Source organism: Gopherus flavomarginatus, chromosome 1 (assembly GCF_025201925.1).
Source record: "Gopherus flavomarginatus isolate rGopFla2 chromosome 1, rGopFla2.mat.asm, whole genome shotgun sequence".
Taxonomy (NCBI): domain Eukaryota; kingdom Metazoa; phylum Chordata; order Testudines; family Testudinidae; genus Gopherus; species Gopherus flavomarginatus.
Genome location: NC_066617.1, coordinates 4,619,996 through 4,638,999, shown reverse-complemented (window position 1 = coordinate 4,638,999; position 19,004 = coordinate 4,619,996). Strand labels below are relative to the sequence as shown.

Genomic DNA, 19,004 nt, shown 5'->3' with positions numbered 1-19,004 from the left:
GTTACACCCTTCATCTTTCTTTCATCTTCAGATGGTACTGGCCAACTGCATTCCTCATGCTATTCCATTGACATTATTGCTGCTTCAATGAGAATTAATATCAAGGTGATTCTGAGCAGCGTCAGTAGCACAAATGGGTGCGATGAAAGGAATCCAGTATGGTCCTTGCCATTCATGCTGGCTATGGTTCAGGGCATTGGGCAGTTCATTCTAACCCTGCCAGGAAGGAAGCAGCCATGTTTCTGCATTCTCAACGGCTCGGACCCCCAATTGACTTTGAAGTTAATGGGAGTCATTCCAGTGCCCACGTGCATATTTCTTGTCAAGGCCTTAAGTCTGAATTTCACCCTTTGGCTGGGGGATGATACGATGCCTATGAACAACTTGAGTCCAATTTTTAACTTCCAAACTGAGTCTTAAGAGGGTCTCAAGTGCAGTATGGCCTTTTGTGATGGCTGTCTGCGCAGGGATGAATCTTTCCTTATGGTGAGTAATACTTGCCCTAACATTGGACCTCCCCTTGAGTCACCAATGTTGTCTCAAAGGGCTGCCTAGAGTAGATTTGCTCCTAGGTCAAGGGAAGGGATGGCGTACAGGGAAAGGAAGCAAGAAGGAAGAGGTGGCTGTGGGGTGAGATTTGACTAAAATGCTGCACAGCCACAGGGCATGTTGCAGAAGAGATTCCTGCCAGAATCCGAATGTTATTTAAAGTGTGACAGATATCCCCAAGGGCAGGGTTCATATCCAGGGAACGAGGCAGAGGAGTCTGCCTTTGATTATGAGGCCCTGAATCTCTGTGAAGTTGAAGCAACTGTGCTGATTTACACCAAGGGGCACCTTCATTTTCCAGTTAAAATATTTCAAAAACTACCAAATGCAAAACTACATTCAAATGAAAAGGAAACAGCCCCAGATTGTGTGTCTCTAAGTTATGATGCGCTTAACAGAAGGACAAGGGAGCTTGGCCTCCATTTTGTTTAAAGTGACTCTATTACTCAGTGCAGAGGTGTCTAATCTCCACAACAACCTAGTAGTCTTCTTAGAATAGAACCCTCTGCAGGTGTGAAACACCAGTGAGCGTTTGTGAGGGGCTTTGAAATCTGGAGTTCTGAGGACCCTGAAGAACTTCCAGCCCCAACGCCCTGACTCTCTATGACTGAGAGGTGTAGAAAGAGAGGGAGGTAGAGATGACCTGGGGGTCAGTGGCAGGACCAGAAGTAGAACCCAATCTTCCAACTCCTCCTACCACAGGCAGGGCTGTCACTAAGGAGCGGCGAGGGAGTCAGATGCAGAGGGTGTAAAGCTACTAGAGTGCAGAAATGGGGCAGGTCAAGTGTACTAACCTCCCCTGTCCCACAGGATCGGGCCCAGCCATGTCCAGATGGAGCTCAGGGTTCATGGGCCCAGGGGACCAGACACTTGGAGGCTCTCGGGAACTAGGACACTGATGGGGTGGCAGGAATGGTGCTGAGTGCTGCTTGGGTCCTACTGAGCGTGCTCATTGCTCAGTAAGATCTGCTGAAGCAGCTGCGCTTGCTGGTGATTAAAAAGGTGAAAGGGTGTGTTACGTTATTGATATAAACTGGGACCATATAGAACATAGGTTTCAACCAAGGTCCTGTAGTGGCACCAGATCTTGTGTAAAGGGGGTCATATAAGGTGTCTATGATCAAGTTATGAGTTACTGATTATGATTATGCTGTCTGTATGTCTGTATCATTTTGTAGTTGAAGTTATGAATATTGACTGTATACTGTCTGTATTTCAAACTTGTGCTGTGTTACTGCGAGAGATCCCAGACAAGTGGTTGTTAGCTCTGCTTAGCCTGCTTGATGGCTCATTAAGGACCATCAACTACACAACTGACCCATTGAGAGAAGGCAGATACGCCTTGTGACTCAGCAGGGTGTGCAGAAACTGGCCCATGTGACTCCAAACTCCATTTTGCTGTAATTTTCCACAGTAAGAACAAAGAAGTGTTCTTACACTTGGAAGTGCCTATATAAGCTTGATGCCTCATCTCCATTTTGTCTTCAATCCTGCTTCCTACCTCTGGAGTGACTTTGCTACAAGCTAAAGCTCTGCAAAAAGGACTGATGACCCATCCCAGCGAGAGATGTTCTCCAGAGACTTGATTTGAACCTGCAGTTTATTCCATCACTGCTACAAGCCTGAACGAAGAACTTTGCCATTACTGTATGGAATTGATTCCATTTAACCAATTCTAGCTCTCATCTCTATCTTTTTCCTTTGATGAATAAACCTTTAGATTTTAGATTCTAAAGGATTGGCAACAGTGTGATTTGTGGGTAAAATCTGATGTGCATATTGACCTGGGTCTGTGGCTTGGTCCTTTGGGATCGAGCAAACCTTTTTCTTTTACTGGGCTGTTGGTTTTCATAACCATTCATCCCCAGGACGGGTGGCACTGGTGATGACACTGGGAGAGTGGAGTGTCTAAGGAAATTGCTTGTGTGACGTGTGGTTAGCCAGTGAGGTGAAACTGAAGTCATTTTTGTCTGGCTGGTTTGGTTTGCCTTAGAGGTGAAAACACCCCAGCCTTGGGCTGTGTCTGCCCTGTTTGAGCAATTGGTCCTGAATTGGCACTCTCAGTTGGGTCCTGCCAGAACCGCTTCGTCACAGTGGCGTAGTCGGCAGGATCCACAGAACCAGGTCAATTAAGCTTTGGGTCAGAACCCCACACTATCCAAATTTGAAATTTGGGATTGAGAGTTTGGTTGGTTAAAGAGCAGTTGCAATGGATGAGCAAAGAGCATATCAGGGTCTTGACAAAAAAGCCCTGGATGATTTGTGTTCAGAAAAGGGGATAAGTTTTAAAAAGAAAGCTACAAATTAAGAACTGAGAGATCTGCTAATGGCCGGTGATCAGGAGGCAGGAGCACAGCCCTTACCTGATACCACAGAGACTGCAGAAGCAATTCGAATGAAAGAGGCAGCGAATAAACAGTAATTCGAGCATGAACAGAACCTAACAGACCTGAGATTGCTGGAAAGGCAGAAAATAGCTGAATTAGAAAGAGAAGCTGCTGAAAGACAGAAAGAAGCTGCTGAGAGAGAGAAAGAAGCTGCTGAACGAAAGAAGGAGGCTGATGAGAGAGAAGAAAAAGCTCATAAGGGGCATCTGGAATTACTGGCTGCTGAGGAGAGAGCTCGACAGATGGAACAGGAGACGGCCAGACTGCAGCTCCAAGTAATGGAAGAGCGGAGAAAGTCATCGCCACCTGGTACTCCACATACCCACAGCCAGGAGAAGAACTGGGAAAAGATGTGTCCCATTTACAATGATACGGAAGATATAGAGGAATTTGTATCCACCTTTGAGCGCCTTTGCAATCTGTACCAGATCCCCGATGAACAGCGAATGGCTGTCCTGCTGACCAGACTGACTGGAAAAGCCAGGGAGGTATTTAATGATTTGGGGGAACAAGAAGCCTTGGGTTATGGACGGTTTAAAGATTCTGTGTTAAGGCGGTTCATGGTTACTCCTGGTTCTTACAGAGTTAAGTTTAGAAAGTTTAAGAAGTCTAATGATTGTACTTTTGTAGAATGTGCTCATAAGCTAATGGGTTTTGTTAAAAAGTGGGTGATGGGAGCAAAGGCGCATGGGAGTTTTGAAAAGCTGTTGGATTTAATAACATTGGAACAGTTCTTAAACATTATGCCTGACCACCTGAGAGCAGCTGTGTGTGACAGGGACCCCGAGTCAGTCCTACGGGCTGCAAAGATTGTGGATGCCCATACCCAAAATAGGGCTCGGGAAGGGTATAAACCCCAAGGGAAAAGTAGTCACCATTCTCCTCAGTTTAAGAGGAGGGAAGGATTTAAAGGTAAACCTGGCCCTGACTCTTATAAGGTGGCTCGCGGGAGCGCAGAGGGTGAGAATTCTCACCCCAAACATAAACAGGTTACATGCTATCACTGTGGGATGCTTGGCCACCTAAAACCAGATTGCCCAACCCTAAAGGGCAGCTCAAAACCAGCAACCCCAAAAGCCACAGTAGATGCCAATTCCATTACTCTGAGCACCCAGGCTGAGCCAAGCCACAACAGCACCACTTTAAGTCCAGGGGCAAGCAGAGCAGTGGCTAATGCCAACAGCCTCATCTCCGGTGCTCTGGGAGGAGGGGATCAGCTCACCAGCTATGTCAGAACTGAGGCTTGGCAGGAAAGTGAGAGGTTTATTATGGAGGCAAAGGTCAATGGTGTTGAACGCGTGGGATGGCGGGACACTGGCTGGGGTGTAACTATGGTCAAGGGACATCTGGTGAAGCCAGAGGACATGTTGCCGGGGGAATATGTGATGGTAGTGGCACTATCTGAGTACTCTGTGGACCTGCCAATGGTTAGAATCCACCTTGAGTGGGATGGCTTTAAAGGGGACGTGAAGGCTGCAGTGCGGGATTTAATTCCGGCTGATGTTTTGTTAGGAAATAACATACGGGGGTGCCTGGTGAAATGACTGTGGTGACCAGGTCACAGAGGAAGTTTGGGTCTGTGGCAGATGCCCTGACTGATGGCAGTGAGGGGGACAGCGAACAGACAGAGAGTGTCTCTCAAGATGAATCAGGTGAAGGTTTGTCTGAAACGTCAGAGAGGGTTCTGCATTCAACCAAAACCCAGGGTGACTTCATGGTGGTTCAGCAAAGTGACGTATCTCTAAAGAGAGCCAGAAATGATGCTCAGAATTAGGTCCCAGCCAATGAAGAAAGAGGCAGACTTTTTATGCAGAATGGGCTGTTGTATAGGGAGCCTCCCAGGGGAAAGAAGAATTCCCAAACGGCGGCTCGCAAACAGCTTGTGGTACCGGAGAGTTGCCGCAATGAGTTGTTAAAGTTGGCTCATGACGGTCCATTTGCAGGACATCTGGGTATAGGCAAAATGTGTGACAGGCTGGAGCAAAATTTCTACTGGCCTCACCTCTTTGAGACGGTGAGAGATTACTGCGAAAGCTGTAAACTGTATCAAAAGCATAAGAGGTTGAAGGGACCTAGCAAGGTGCCCCTCCAGTCTCTGCCCATTATAGGGGAGGCTTTTGCCAGAGTGGCTGTGGATATTGTGGGGCCATTCCCAAAACCTTCCAAGAATGGGAAAAAATACATCCTGGTATTGGTAGACTTTGCTACCCGATATCCTGAGGCTGTAGCCTTGGCTAACATTGAGGCAGAGACAGTGGCAGTGGCCTTGTTCTCTGTTTTTAGCAGAATGGGTTTTCCCAAGGAAATACTGTCTGATCGTGGGTCTAACTTCATGTCTGTGGTTTTCAGGCAGTTGTGGGAATTATGTGGGGTGAAGCACCCGAAAGCTGCTCCCTACCACCCCCAGACTAATGGCCTAGTGGAAAGGTTCAATGGGATCCTGAAGTCTATGTTGAAAATGTACATGGATAGATGCCAGAATGACTGGGATGTTCTACTGCCATATCTATTGTATGCATACAGGAGTGTACCCCAAGAGTCTACAAGGTTTGCTCCCTTTGAACTGCTCTACAGAAGGCAGGTCCGGGGGCCCCTAGATTTGGTTCATGACTCATGGGAGGGTCAGGTGGAGGATACAGAGCAGCCGGTGGCTGAGTATATGGCTCAGTTCAAGGAGAGTTTGCAGCAGATGATGAAGTTGGTTGAGCAAAATCTGAAAGAGAGCCAAGATGCTCGGAAAGCCTGTTATGACAGAGATGCTTAGGAGATAGCATTTGAAATAGGGGGTATGGTGCTGGTGCTAGATCCTGTTCGGAGGAACAAAATGAAGGATGTTTTGACTGGATCCATGGAGGTAGTGGAAAGAATTAATGAGGTAACCTACCTGGGTCACAGGGTGGGCAATGGGCGACTGCGCCCTGAGCCTTCAAAGGTGGAGGCCATTAAGAACTGGCCTATCCCAAGAACTAAGAAACAGGTCCAATCATTCATTGGTCTAGCCAATTATTACAGGAGGTTTGTTCAGAGATTCAGTGACATTGTTGCGCCCATCACAGACCTAACGAAAAAGGAAAAACCAGACCGGGTGCAATGGACGGAGGCCTGTGAGCAGGGATTTCAAAGCATAAAAAGTGCTTTGGCCAAAGAGCCTGTGCTGGCCAGCCCAGATTTCAAAAAACCTTTTTTGCTATGTACAGACGCTTCCAATATTGGGCTGGGGGCAGTGCTAATGCAAGAGGGGGCGGGGGGTAAGAGGCATCCCATGGCATACTTGAGCAAAAAGTTATCCCCCACTGAGCAAAATGACGATACTATTGAGAAGGAATGTTATGCCATTGTCTGGGCTGTCAAGCAACTTAAGCCCTATTTGTACAACCAAAAATTCACAGTGTTGAGTGATCACGCCCCTCTGGTCTGGCTGCACAGGGCCAAAGGTACCAACTCCAGGTTGCTGCGCTGGAGTTTAGCCCTTCAAGAGTATGAAATGGACATAATCCACATAAGGGGGAAGGAAAATATTGTAGCTGATGCATTGTCCCGAATAGGGAATCCTTAGGATGCAGTCAGAGATGTCTGTGTCATCCCTTCCTGCATCAATTTTGCGTTGGAGGTATGATGTTATTGATATAAACTGGGACCATACAGAACATGGGTTGCAACCAAGGTCCTGTAGTGGCACCAGATCTTATGTAAAGGGGGTCATATAAGGTGTCTAAGACCAAGTTATGAGTTACTGATTATGATTATGCTGTCTGTATATCTGTATCATTTTGTAGTTGAAGTTATGAATATTGGCCGTATACTGTCTATATTTCAAACTTGTGCTGTGTTACTGGGAGAGATCCCAGACAAGTTGGTGTTAGCTCTCCTTAGCCTGCTTGATGGCCCATTAAGGACCATCAGCTACACAACTGACCCATTGAGAGGAGGCAGATACGCCTTGTGACTCAGCAGGGTGTGCAGAAACTGGCCCATGTGACTCCAAACTCCATTTTGCTGTAATTTTCCACAGTAAGAACAAAGAAGTGTTCTTACACTTGGAAGTGCCTATATAAGGCTGATGCCTCATCTTCATCTTGTCTTCAATCCTGCTTCCTAGCTCTGGAGGGACTTTGCTACAAGCTGAAGCTCTACACAAAGGACTGATGACCCATCCCAGCAGGAGATGTTCTCCAGAGACTTGATTTAAACCTGCAGTTTACTCCATCACTGCTACAAGCCTGAATTAAGAGCTTTGCCATTACTGTATGTAATTGATTCCATTTAACCAATTCTAGCTCTCATCTCTATCTTTTTCCTTTGATGAATAAACCTTTAGATTTTAGATTCTAAAGGACTGGCAGCAGCGTGATTTGTGGGTAAGATCTGATGTGTATATTGACCTGGGTCTGTGGCTTGGTCCTTTGGGATCGAGCGAACCTTTTTCTTTTACTGGGGTGTTAGTTTTCATAAGCATTCATTCCCAGGACGGGTGGCACTGGTGGTGATACTGGGAGACTGGAGTGTCTAAGGAAATTGCTTGTGTGACTTGTGGTTAGCCAGTGGGGTGAAACCGAAGTCCTTTTTGTCTGGCTGGTTTGGTTTGCCTTAGAAGTGAAAAAACCGCAGACTTGGGCTGTGACTGCCCTGTTTGAGCAATTGGTCCTGAATTGGCACTCTCAGTTGGGTCCCGCCAGAACCGCATCGTCACAGTGTCGTGCTCTCTTATTTGTCAGTGTCTGATTTTGCAAAGGGACACCTTTCTGTTTAGCCAAAGTAAGCAGAGATGCCTCATACTTGTGTGAAGAGTGCAGATAACATCTGCTATGTTTGTGGTGAAGTGACTTTTGCATCACAAAAGCGCAGTCTAACCACTATGGTTAAGAGAGCCTTTCACCTTTCTTTTGGCTGCAAAATTGGAGATCGGGACAAGAAGTGGGCCCCACACATATGCTGCAACACTTGTGCAACAAATCTTCGCCAGTGGTTGAGCAGGAGAAGGAAATCTATGCCTTTTGCAGTGCCAATGATTTGGAGAGAGCCAACAGATCATACCAGCAATTGTTACTTCTGCATGGTGCCTCCAGTTGGGAAAGGTGTGTCAAAGAAGAAAAAGTGGACTGTGTGTTATCCAAACATTCCATCAGCTATATGCCCAGTACCCCGCGGAGAAGGACTGCCAGTTCCTGATGCACCAGAATCCTTCTCACTTGAGTCAGACGAGGAAGAGGAAGAGGATGAAACTTCTGGTCCTGAACCATCAGTGACACAGGACCCACATTTTCTCCCATCCTCCTCCTCTGAAGCATACCTCAGAACTCAAGATGAACTGAATGACCTTGTCAGGGATTTGGAACTACCCAAGAGTAAGGCAGAGCTGTTGGGCTCCAGACTACAGCAGTGGAATCTCCTGGCAGGCTCTCAGGGCAAATGGAGCCCATCAATGCTTGCAGACTATTGCTGGACAGTGACAAGAGATGCTCTATTTAATGAATACAAGAGACAAGCCAAGAAGCGCCAAGTAGACACTGAATAGGACTAAACTATGTACATAATAGTTTTTTGCCTTTTGTTTCATAATAAATTTTATTGTTATAACCCTTTTGCTGATTTTTAAAGTGTTACATAAACAGGACAGGTGAAATATTATCATGTATAGCAACCATAAACACATGAAAAGACCTAGATTTACAATTTATGATTAAAACTCTACTATCTATACAATAGACATAGACATAAAATGTAAAAACTTAAATATCTTAGAAACAGTAGCCAATCAGTTGTTTTAATTGTCATATTTGAATTCAGCACATCAAAATACATAATAAATATCACATTTTATCTCTGAAGCAGATGACTTCTCAAAAATTGTAGACCAGTGCTATTAGTGAGCTCCCAGCTGCTTCAGTCCACGGTTTGCCGATCAGTGTGGTATGGGGCGTGTCCCCCCTCTCCATGCTCCAATATTATCCTCCCTCTTTGTTTCATGTCGATATTCTCCAGAGAAGGCAGGGAAATGGACCTATCGCTCTGCGCCCATCTATTCGCTCGCCTCGCGCATGAAGGAGTTTGCGAATGACCAGACTCCAGGTAGGAGAGCTCATGACCTAGCTCCTGCCCCCATCGCCCCACTGCATCACTGGCCAAACACCTCGAGGTTCCCAGGCACAAATCAGTGACCAATGGCTCAGACATTTGTCTGGATTTGTCCCCATCCTCCCCTTCCCATTCCCGGGAGCTCTGGCTCCCGCACGTGCCTATCTCCACACCCAGGGACCCTAGAGCCAGTTCACTGCTTTTCCAGCCTCTTATCCAAAGTGAGTGCTACTGGGCAGGGTGGCAAGAGACTGTCAGAGGGGTGGATCAACCCACTGGTTTGGGGTGCGAGTGGACCCCGGAACCTGGCAACTGCTACTGAATGCTGAACAGAGGCCAGAGCCGCTGGCTACCTGAAAGGGGGTCCAAAGAGGATGGATCTAGACTGTTCTCAGTGGTACCAGATGACAGAACAAGGAGTAATGGTCTCAAGTTGCAGTGGGGGAGGTTTAGGTTGGATATTAGGAAACACTATTTCACTAAGAGGGTGGTGAAGCACTGGAAGGGGTTTTACTTGACTAACTTAAACTTAAAATTCAAACCTAATAAACAAAGTAAGAACAAAACTTAGGGAAACCGAGCTCTGCTTAGTTTTTTTTAAACTTAAAGTTTCAGAAGAACAAGTGCAGCCTCCTAATAGTAGTAGTTCTTGTAGCTAGATAGACTCGCTAGAGATCAAGTAGAAATAGAATGGAAGTGAGAATGACAGAGCAGAGCGCTGTAGCGAGGTGAGTTACCTTTTCTACAGGGCACATGTGCTGGGGGAAAAAATTATGCCCAAAGTTTACTTTTTAGCCACAAAATGTTGGGGTGCGTTTACCCCATAGGCTAGTATGTTTGTGCGTATTGATGACATGTACATACACACAGAAGTATCCTTGGGGTGCACCAGTTAAGTTTGTGGGTACAACATTGAAACCCCCCTGTGCCATTTTTCATTGTTTATTGGTCTAGATAAAAGGTCACAGACATTGGCGGGGGTCCTTATCTACTTAGGTAACAAGCTGTAGGTTCACTTTAATTTTTGAGTAAAAGGTTTTATTATCGATATGCTCACTTTGTCTTACCTTAACATACAGGAAATGGCCTGTAGGTTTTTTGCATTACCACCAAACCTACTTTAATATAAATTTATAAACCTATTACAATGCATCAAACACTTAAACTATAAGAAAAAAAAATATATATATATATGCAACCAAGCAGGTTAGTCCTATAGGCTACACTTCCTCGTCTCATCTCACTCCTGCCCTCCCCACCCCTCCCCATTCTCTTCTGCCCTCAGCCCCCCGAGCCCTGCCCCTCTCCGTCTCACCTCACTCCTGCTCTCCCCACACATCCCACCCTTCTCCTTCTGTCCTCACCCCCACTGAACCCTGCCTCTCCCCAGTCTCACCTCACTCCTGTCCTGCCCTCCCCTGCCCTCCCCCGCTCCCTAGAGCAGCCCTTTCAGATTTCTGATTTGTCCAAAGTGGTGGTTGAATGTCAGTTCTTTCCCTCGCTGACCCCTCTTCCCCCATCCCAGGGCCTGCCGCCTACGGGCTCCCCCCAGTGATCGGGCCCAAGGTCGTCGGCAAGAGCTCTGCCCCAAACTATTCCCTCCTGGGGCGCAGCTTGCTTGGCAGCTTCTATGAGGACCTGAGCAAGGTGAGAGGTAGCCGCGGAGCTGGGGAGGGGGGTACTCAGATGGAAGGGGGTGAGGGAAGGGGGTGGGGGACACACTGGCAATGGGGAATGTGGGTGTAGGATGCCAGCTGGGTTGTGGCTCTGCCTGCTTGGGGGGAGGACCCCTGGGAATGGACTGTTGGCGACTGAGCTCTGCTCTCCTTGTGTGCAGACGCCAGGGCCCTGTAACTACCGTGTGGTGGAACCCAGCGTGTACAAGACCCGGGCCCCCCAGTACAGCATGCTTGCCCTCAACATGCTCCTTGGGAATAGCACGCAGAAACCAGGGCCCGGGGCACACAGCCCGGAGAAGGTGAGGTGGGGGCCGGGACCCACACACACATGGGCTCACAAGAGTTGTTGTGACAGGGAGGTGCTGAGAACGTGTTGGCTGGGGGAGAGACTGGAGATCTCATGGAGAGATTTCCCTGGCAGTGAACAGCCCGTGTGTGTGTGGGGCGGGGGCGATGCAGTATGTGTGGGGGTGATGCAGTGTGTGTGTGGTGGGGGGTGATGCAATGTGTGTGAGGGAGTGATGCAGTGTGTGTGGGGGGGTGATGCAGTGTGGGTGGGGGGGGCGATGCAGTATGTGTGGGGGCGATGCAGTGTGTGTGTGGTGGGGGGGTGATGCAATGTGTGTGAGGGGGTGATGCAGTGTGTGTGGGGGGGTGATGCAGTGTGTGTGTGGGGGTGATGCAGTGTGTGTATGAGGAGGTGATGCAGTGTGTGTGAGTGCATGTGTGTGTAGCAGGAGAGCTAAGGTCTCACACAGGATTGTAGTCATGGGGGATGTTGAGATCTGATGGGGGGGCACATGTGTGTTTATAACATGGGGGGATGTATGTGTGGGATGTAGTGTATGTGAGAGGGGGGATGCAGTGTGTGTGTGTGTGTGCGCATGTGCGTAGTGGGGGAGCTAAGGTCTCATGAAGGATTGTAGTCGTGGGGGAGCATTGAGCTCTGATCGGGGGGCGGGGGGCGTGTGTGTTTCTAACGTGGAAGCCAGGATCTCCGCAGGGTGCCAGCAGGTGCTGGGGGGAGGAGCTGAGATCTCATGCGCTGATCCTGCGGTGTTCTGCTCCCTCTCCCTGCAGTACGTCCAGCAGCGTGGCCAGACCTTTGGGATCCGCCACTCCGACTACCTGGCGCCCCTTGTCATAAACAGATAGCTAAGGGTTAATGTCTCTTTCACCTGAACCACCTGACCAGAGGACCAATCAGGAAACAGGATTTTTTTCAACTCTGGGTGGAGGGAATTTTGTGTCTGAGTCTTTGTCTGTCTGCCTGCTTTTCTCTCAGCTTTGAGAAGTGATTTCTGTTTTCTAATCTTCTGTTTCCAAGTGTGAGTACCAAACATGGTTTGTTGTTTTGTATTTACATGTCTATAGTGGCTGGAGTGCTTTGATTTGTATTCTTTTTGAATAAGGCTGTTTATTCAATATTCTTTTAAGCAATTGACCCTGTATTTGTCACCTTAATACAGAGAGACCATTTTTTATGTATTTTTCTTTCTTTTTTATGTAAAGCTTTCTTTTAAGACCTGTTGCAGTTTTTCTTTACTTCAGGGAAATTGAGTCTGTACTCACCAGGGAATTGGTGGGAGGAAGAAATCAGGGGGAGATCCGTGTGTGTTGGATTTGCTAGCCTGATTTTGCATTCCCTCTGGGTGAAGAGGAAAGTGCTTTTGTTTCCAGGACTGGAATTACAGAGGGTGGACTCCCTCTGTTTAGATTCACAGAGCTTGTGTCTGTGTATCTCTCCAGGAGCACCTGGAGGGGGGAAGGGAAAAAGAATTATTTCCCTTTGTTGTGAGACTCAAGGGATTTGGGTCTTGGGGTCCCCAGGGAAGGTTTTTCAGGGGGACCAGAGTGCCCCAAAACACTCTAATTTTTTGGGTGGTGGCAGCAAGTACCAGCTCCAAGCTGGTAACTAAGCTTGGAGGTTTTCATGCTAACCCTCATATTTTGGACGCTAAGGTCCAAATCTGGGACTAATGTTATGACACCCCTCATCGTGGACGTAGTGGATTAAGCGAACGCGGTCAGAGAAGCAGAGGGAGCGACTGGTCGTGGGCATTAGAGAGAGGGACGGACTGGACAAGAATTTTGCATTTGAAAATCTTTGCTGACTTAACACTCTGTTCAGTCGCCTTTGGCAAGTCAGCCTCCAGCTCCTCAGGCCCTGGGAGACCCGGGGAGCTTGGGCCTGGCATCTTCCCAGACCCTCAAACTACATTTCCCTTTGTGCAGTTTGAGCCCACTCCTCCATATCACCCTCCCCCATTATCATGCTGATTCCTCTCCCTGTTCTCCTGCTGCCCCTTGGTCATCCCTTAGCCAGCCTCGGCAGGGTTAGTGCTTTCAGCTTCCCCACCCCACAACTCAGTGGCCCCTGGCCCTCAGCAGTGTATCTGCTCTTATCTGAGTTCCTGCCACTGTGTTCACATCTTTTTGGCGCTCAGATCCCTGGAGCTGAGCACAAGCTGGGCTCTCCCTGGAGCTGCGCAGAGAGGGCCCCTGCCTGCATTTGGATGAGAGGCCCAGAGCTGAGCGTTTCTCCTGCTGAGCTGCGTTTGCAACTCCCTGTCCCATCCTGATTTCCATGTGCTGAACCTTTTCTGTCTTCCTTGTGTCGGGACGGATCCCATTGCAATGTGCTGCACGGTCTGTGCTCCATGCTGATGTCACTCAGGATAGAACTTGGATCCTCCTGCTCCAAAAACACAGACTGCACCCACGTGAGCTACAGGAGAATCACCCCTTAGCTGTCCCTGTAATGGGCTCACCACACGCTATTGTGCAATTCTGATTCTGTCCAGTAGAGGGCAGTGCTCTCGCCATCATTCTCTGTGTCACACACTAGTTAGTTCATTACAGACACTATATATTTATACCCAGATGTGGTTATAATAACCACATCCCCATCTCTGCAGGGAAACTGAATGCAAAAACGAGCTCCAGGCGAGGCACAAACCACCTTAGAGGGTTCTGGAGAGGCAGAACCTGCTCTAGCTCACAGAGCAGTGGGGTTACCTAGGCCCAGATGCTAGAGAACAGACAGCTCGGTCTGGAGTGGGAAGTTACAAATATTCCATGAGAGCAGACTCCCACTCCTTTCCTGGGAGACAATTCACCAGCCCCATAGATCATAAACATTAAGACCAGAAGAGACCCAGCCTCATGCAATTGTTTCTGCCTCACGCCCAGATCTCCTGATTGAGCTGATGCATATCCTTTAGAAAGGCATCCAGGTTTGACTCACTGCGTCCCTAGGTCAGATTTTCCAATGGTTAATTACCCTCACTGTGAAAACATGGCAGCTTATTTCTAGTCTGAATCTGTCTGCCTTCAGGTTCCTCCTTTGTCTGCCAGCTTAAATAACTGTTGACAGCCAGAAATGTCTTCCCCTTGGGGGTAATTGTAGATCATGGTCAAGTCCCCTCTTAACCTACCCTTGGATAAACTAAAGCGGACACATTTCCTTAGTCTCTCACTATAAGCCAGATTGTCCAGAGCTGAGATCCTTTTCCTGGCTCTTTGTTGAACTTTCTCCAATTTTTCAACATGTTTTTTGAAGTGTGAACACAGAACTGAGCACAACATGCACTAAGGTGGAGAAGCCATGACTGTATCTGCCATGGGTCAGCATCCTGCCTCCTCAGCCGTGGGCAACACAAATCCCCCCCTCTCAGCCTACGCAGGCTCCGCTGTCCCTCTGCTGGTTAGCAACAGGCACACCTCAACCTCTGAGCCCTCCGAGGGGCTTCTTGGAGCATCCCGCCCTGCTCCACTGGACACTCACAAGATTCACTGCTCCCGAAAGAACAGCCCAGCCCACCTCACCAGCTCCACCTGAGATCTCAGCACCATTGCTTCACACGCAGCCCTTGGGCACGTTTAGCCTGAAAACAAGCCGAGTTTATTTAACAAAGAGATTCAAATGGTAGCAAATAGAAATCCTGGAAACAAATGGTTACATATAAAATAAAAGCAGAACCCGCATTGTGAAACCTGGATGTATTTAACTAACGCTCACCCAAAGACCTTGCAGAGTTCTGCAGCCAGGCCGTGCTGTGCTCTGTTTTTCACGAGGGAAGCCACGCTACCAGCTTGTCTCCTCGGTGAAGGGTGCCGGAGGGGAGGGGTAACCTCTGCCCCCCAGGAATGCTCCAACGCTCCCTTCTCTTTACTCATTGACAGGGTGCTGCCCTGCTGGTTGCTGGAGGCTTTTTCCCTGCGTGTCTCTTTCTTGTCGGTTTGACAAACTCTTGATCAGCATTCGGCTCAGTCTGTGGACAGTCTGTGAACAGGCCTCCTTTGTGAAGCGGGCAATACCCAATACCCAATACCTGCCTGAACTCCCAGACCTTAAGAATATGGTTTCTGGTACAGATACGTAATTCCAGAAACAGTATCTGTCCGTACGCTTTGCAATGAGTATGATGACCAGCTCTGGGCAGAGCCCTCACATGCCACCCTTTGGTAAACTTAACATGTACACGTCCAACCCAAGGTATCTCTGTAAAACACCATGCAACTCCGTGCCTGCTCAGGGTCCTGGATCACACCTCCCCTCCTACGCTGACTCTTGATTCTGCCACTGGCTAATGTATATGTCAGCTTGGAACTCTCTTGCCCAGACAGTGCATCTGCCACCACATTTCCTTTGCCTTTAATATGGACAATTTTCATATTATATTCCTGCAGCGCTGTGCTCCAGGGCATCAGCCTGGAGTTGGACCTTCAGCCCTGTGTACCTGTACCAAAGCAGAGGGGGCTCCTTTGGAAGCTTATTCCAATACTCAACTATCTTTATAGCTAGCAGGTTTTTCCCAATATCTCACCTAAATCTCCCTTGCTGCAAATTAAGCTTGTATTGTCCAGGAGAAGCTGAGCAGTACAGGACATCCATTTCTGGGGGAAATAGAAGACTGGGTCTGTGCTGGCGTCACCCTGCAGTATGAACAAGGCTGGTAAGAGCTGAACTGTGCCTCGCTGCAGATCACACACACACCAAGCTGGAAGTGGCTGACGTGCTGGAGCCTGTTGGGGAGCAGCCCAGGACTGGAGGCTGCAGAAGCAGAGCAGTGTGCAGGGCACCCCAGGTTAGAGCCCGGGTGACACAGCTACTCACCAGTCTAGACTGTGCCCTGGGTCTGTCACACTCTCATGGCTTTGTCTTGTTCAGGTACCATTACAATAGGAGACGCCCAGGGGCTTTCTGACTCAGGGATTGCCCCGTTTCACGCAGGCTTTCCACCTCCTCCAGAACTTGTTGCTGCATTTCCCCTCCAGCCGGGGATGCTCTGCTAGGAGAGGGCGGGGCCCTGAGGTTTGCCTGGTGTCTGCAGTCTTGGCAGTTAAAGCTGGCGAGGAAAATCCTGTTTGTGGTGCCTGGAAAGGGCCGGCGTATCCTGCTTTGGGGGTGGATCTAAACCCGCCCTGAACTCAGGGCTTTCCAGGGGATTCTCTGCCCTGCTCTCCCTGACCAAATCCATTAAAGGGATGGGGACAGTTTCTTCATCAACACAACAAATCATATTTACTGCCATCTCCTTTGGACGGTAAGTTTTACTCTATCGATATGCACAATTTGCACCATTCCTCTGCTGCTGGGCTTCCTTACATCAAATGTGACGACCTTCACCTCTTCAATCTCCTTCCAATGTCCTTCCTATTATCCTGGAGTTTGGGTGCAGGAAGGGTCTCCAGGCTGAGGTGGGGGGTTGGGATGAAGAATGGTTTACAGGGTGCTGGCTCCAGGAAGGGTCTCAGCGCTGGGCATTGGGATGTGGCCTCAAGCCGAGCAGCTCTTACCTTGGGCGGCTCCCGGTTGGCATCACAGCGAGGCTAAGGCACCCTGCCCCCCACACCCCTGGGGCCTCGCTGGCCACATATAGGAACAGTGTGGGGCCAGGGTCGGCAGGGAGCCTGACTTAGCAGCAGCCCTGCTGCGCCACGAGAGAGCGCAATTGACTGGGAGATTCTCTAGGATTGAGCAGTCCATCACCATGGACCAGTTGGTGACCCCTGATCTAACCTAATCCTCCCTTGCTGCAGATTAACCCATGTCCCTAACAGGGAGCTGTCTCTTTAAGAGCTCTCTGGTGTGGGCAGGGTGGATAGGAGCGAGTTGTGTCTGGGTCGTTGTTGCTAGGCAGATTTCGCACTCCCCAGCCAGAAGCTTCTGGAATTGGGTGCGGTCGTTTAGGGGCTGCTCCAATCGGTTCCCTGGTGCTGGGATCAGACCCCATGAGGGCAGCAGTCAGGGCAGCTGCTTTGCGCCAGGCCCTGTGCTCTGTGCGGCAGGGAGAAGCTGGGCCCAGGAGCAGGAAACAGGCTGTTTGCCCAAACTCGGAAGCATGTTGCAGCAGGTCAGTGATTTTGTTACAACCCTCCAAGAGGGAAGCCTGAGGAATGTAAATTACAGGGGAAACTGGGAGGGAAAAGTAATTCCTTTTATTTTTAATTATACACTTTGAATTTTTTATTTTAGCCAAACACTTTTAATTAAATTGTCTCAATGTGTGTGAGTCACCAACTTTTCTGTAAATGTAATCGTAGGGAAGAGTCATTTATATTTTGCTGTTTTCAGTTTTGCATTGACTTGTAACAGAGTTGGGTTTTTTTAAAATCTATATACTTAATGGGGTAGTTGGTTAATCAGTTATCTGATTGGCTAACAGTGTTTTCAGCAGAGGAGGAGAATGAGTCTGCCTGGATTCCAACGGAAGATTCCTGAAAACAATTGGAAGGAAGATGTTGCTTTTGACTCAGCAGACTGTGTAGATTTAGTGATCAGAGACTTTAACTGAGACTCCAGAGAAGTCAGCCTAAGCTTTAGGGAACCCAAGATCCTTTTCAGCTATATTACCACCTAACCAGTTGTTCCCCATTTTGTAATTGTGCTGTGATGCTGGTAAACCAAGTATCAGCTGAGAACTGACAAACTCACAGCTGGAAGCCAGGCCAGTTCACTTGTGTATAAGTATAAATGAAAGTGATTGTTCAATATCTAAGAATCTATTTGGTGTTTAAACATCCTGACAACTAATGGGATGGTGCATGCATTGTTTTCACTTACCTGTACCCAGTTAGAAGGTAATAGCAAACATTTACATTGTATATAGCCCTGTAACTAAATCACCCATCCAATGAGAAAGAAGTCTTGTGTAATGCAAATGAAGAAATTTAATGGGAAGGTGGGAATTCTTGTGCATTTGAAGACAAGTGGTCACTGTGTGTGCTGATCAAAGACCTTAAATGCATCCTTCTCCTTCTACCAGAGAAGGAGCCCACATCAGTAGTGACTCAATGAGCTTCTTTATCTGAGAAGAAACTATAAGTATGGACACAAGGGAAAATTCTTCATCTCTGGACTGGTTGGATTCTCACAGGCAGAATAACCGAATGAGAAGAAGAGTTACTCTGAGGAGCCTGAAAAGACTTTTGGGAAACTACCAGTTTCCCAAATCTCTGCTGCCTTTAGGAATTCTAGACTGTGACTAACCTGTACATATATTTTTATCTGCTTTAACATCTCAATAACTCTCATTCCTTTCTCTTAGCTAGTAACTTTAGTTAGTTTAGTGTCGAATTGACTATCAATGTTATCATGTGAGATCTGGGATGCAAATTGAGCTGGGTGAGTGTGGAACTAGATACAATGTGACTATTTTCTTGATTTTTGCAGGAAGTCACCACCATTTAGCACACATTCCAGCTTGCCGGCAAGGCAAGACAGACTGGAGTGTGTAAGAGGACTGTCTGTCACTCCATTGTCAAACTATTATAGTACTTTGGAAGTTTCACACTTGATACTTATAATTATAGACATAGCACCAGCTAGGATCTCTGCCCTGGTTTTTGACAGTCTACCCTGAGGACCAGGAGTCTCTCCAGACAGTGTCTCATGTGCACTGGATTTTTTTCCTAAGTGAAGTACTTTGCACTTGTATTTACCTTTCTCCTTTTCCCTCTCTTTAATCAGAGTCTGCTGATGGCTGCTCTGAGAAAACCGTCTCTCTGTCCCTGCCTCCCTCAGGTCTTCAGCGAGAGCCTGCCCTAGAGACCATCTGATCACCTGCAGAGTCTCGGGCTCCTCGTTCCCCAGCCACATGCAAGCAGGGCAGATGACCAGGAGAACACCCTGTGATGGGTTTGGTCACAGAGACCTCCTTGGGATTGTCGTCTGATTTGCTGAAATTAGCTTTGATCCCATTTTCCCTGTCAGCTTGGGACTTCCAGAGCCCTGTCTTGTTGAGCCAGAGACACTAGCCTGCTGCAACCCAGATCCAGCGTCTGGTCTATATCCCCAAAGCTGCAGACT

At 48.1% G+C, this 19,004-nt stretch overlaps 1 protein-coding gene across 1 annotated transcript in view; it reads left to right on the top strand.

Annotated features, from left to right (window-relative positions):
* Positions 1–8,848: 8,848 nt before the first annotated feature.
* Positions 8,849–19,004, top strand: part of LOC127039471 (outer dense fiber protein 3-like) — a 125,662-nt gene continuing 115,506 nt past the window's right edge. The window contains exons 1-4 of the mRNA XM_050933238.1: positions 8,849–9,005; positions 10,537–10,658; positions 10,849–10,989; positions 11,771–12,018. Of these exons, the coding sequence (XP_050789195.1) occupies positions 8,849–9,005; positions 10,537–10,658; positions 10,849–10,989; positions 11,771–11,845 (495 nt within the window). The 3' untranslated portion in view covers positions 11,846–12,018. The remainder of the gene's footprint in view (positions 9,006–10,536; positions 10,659–10,848; positions 10,990–11,770; positions 12,019–19,004) is intronic.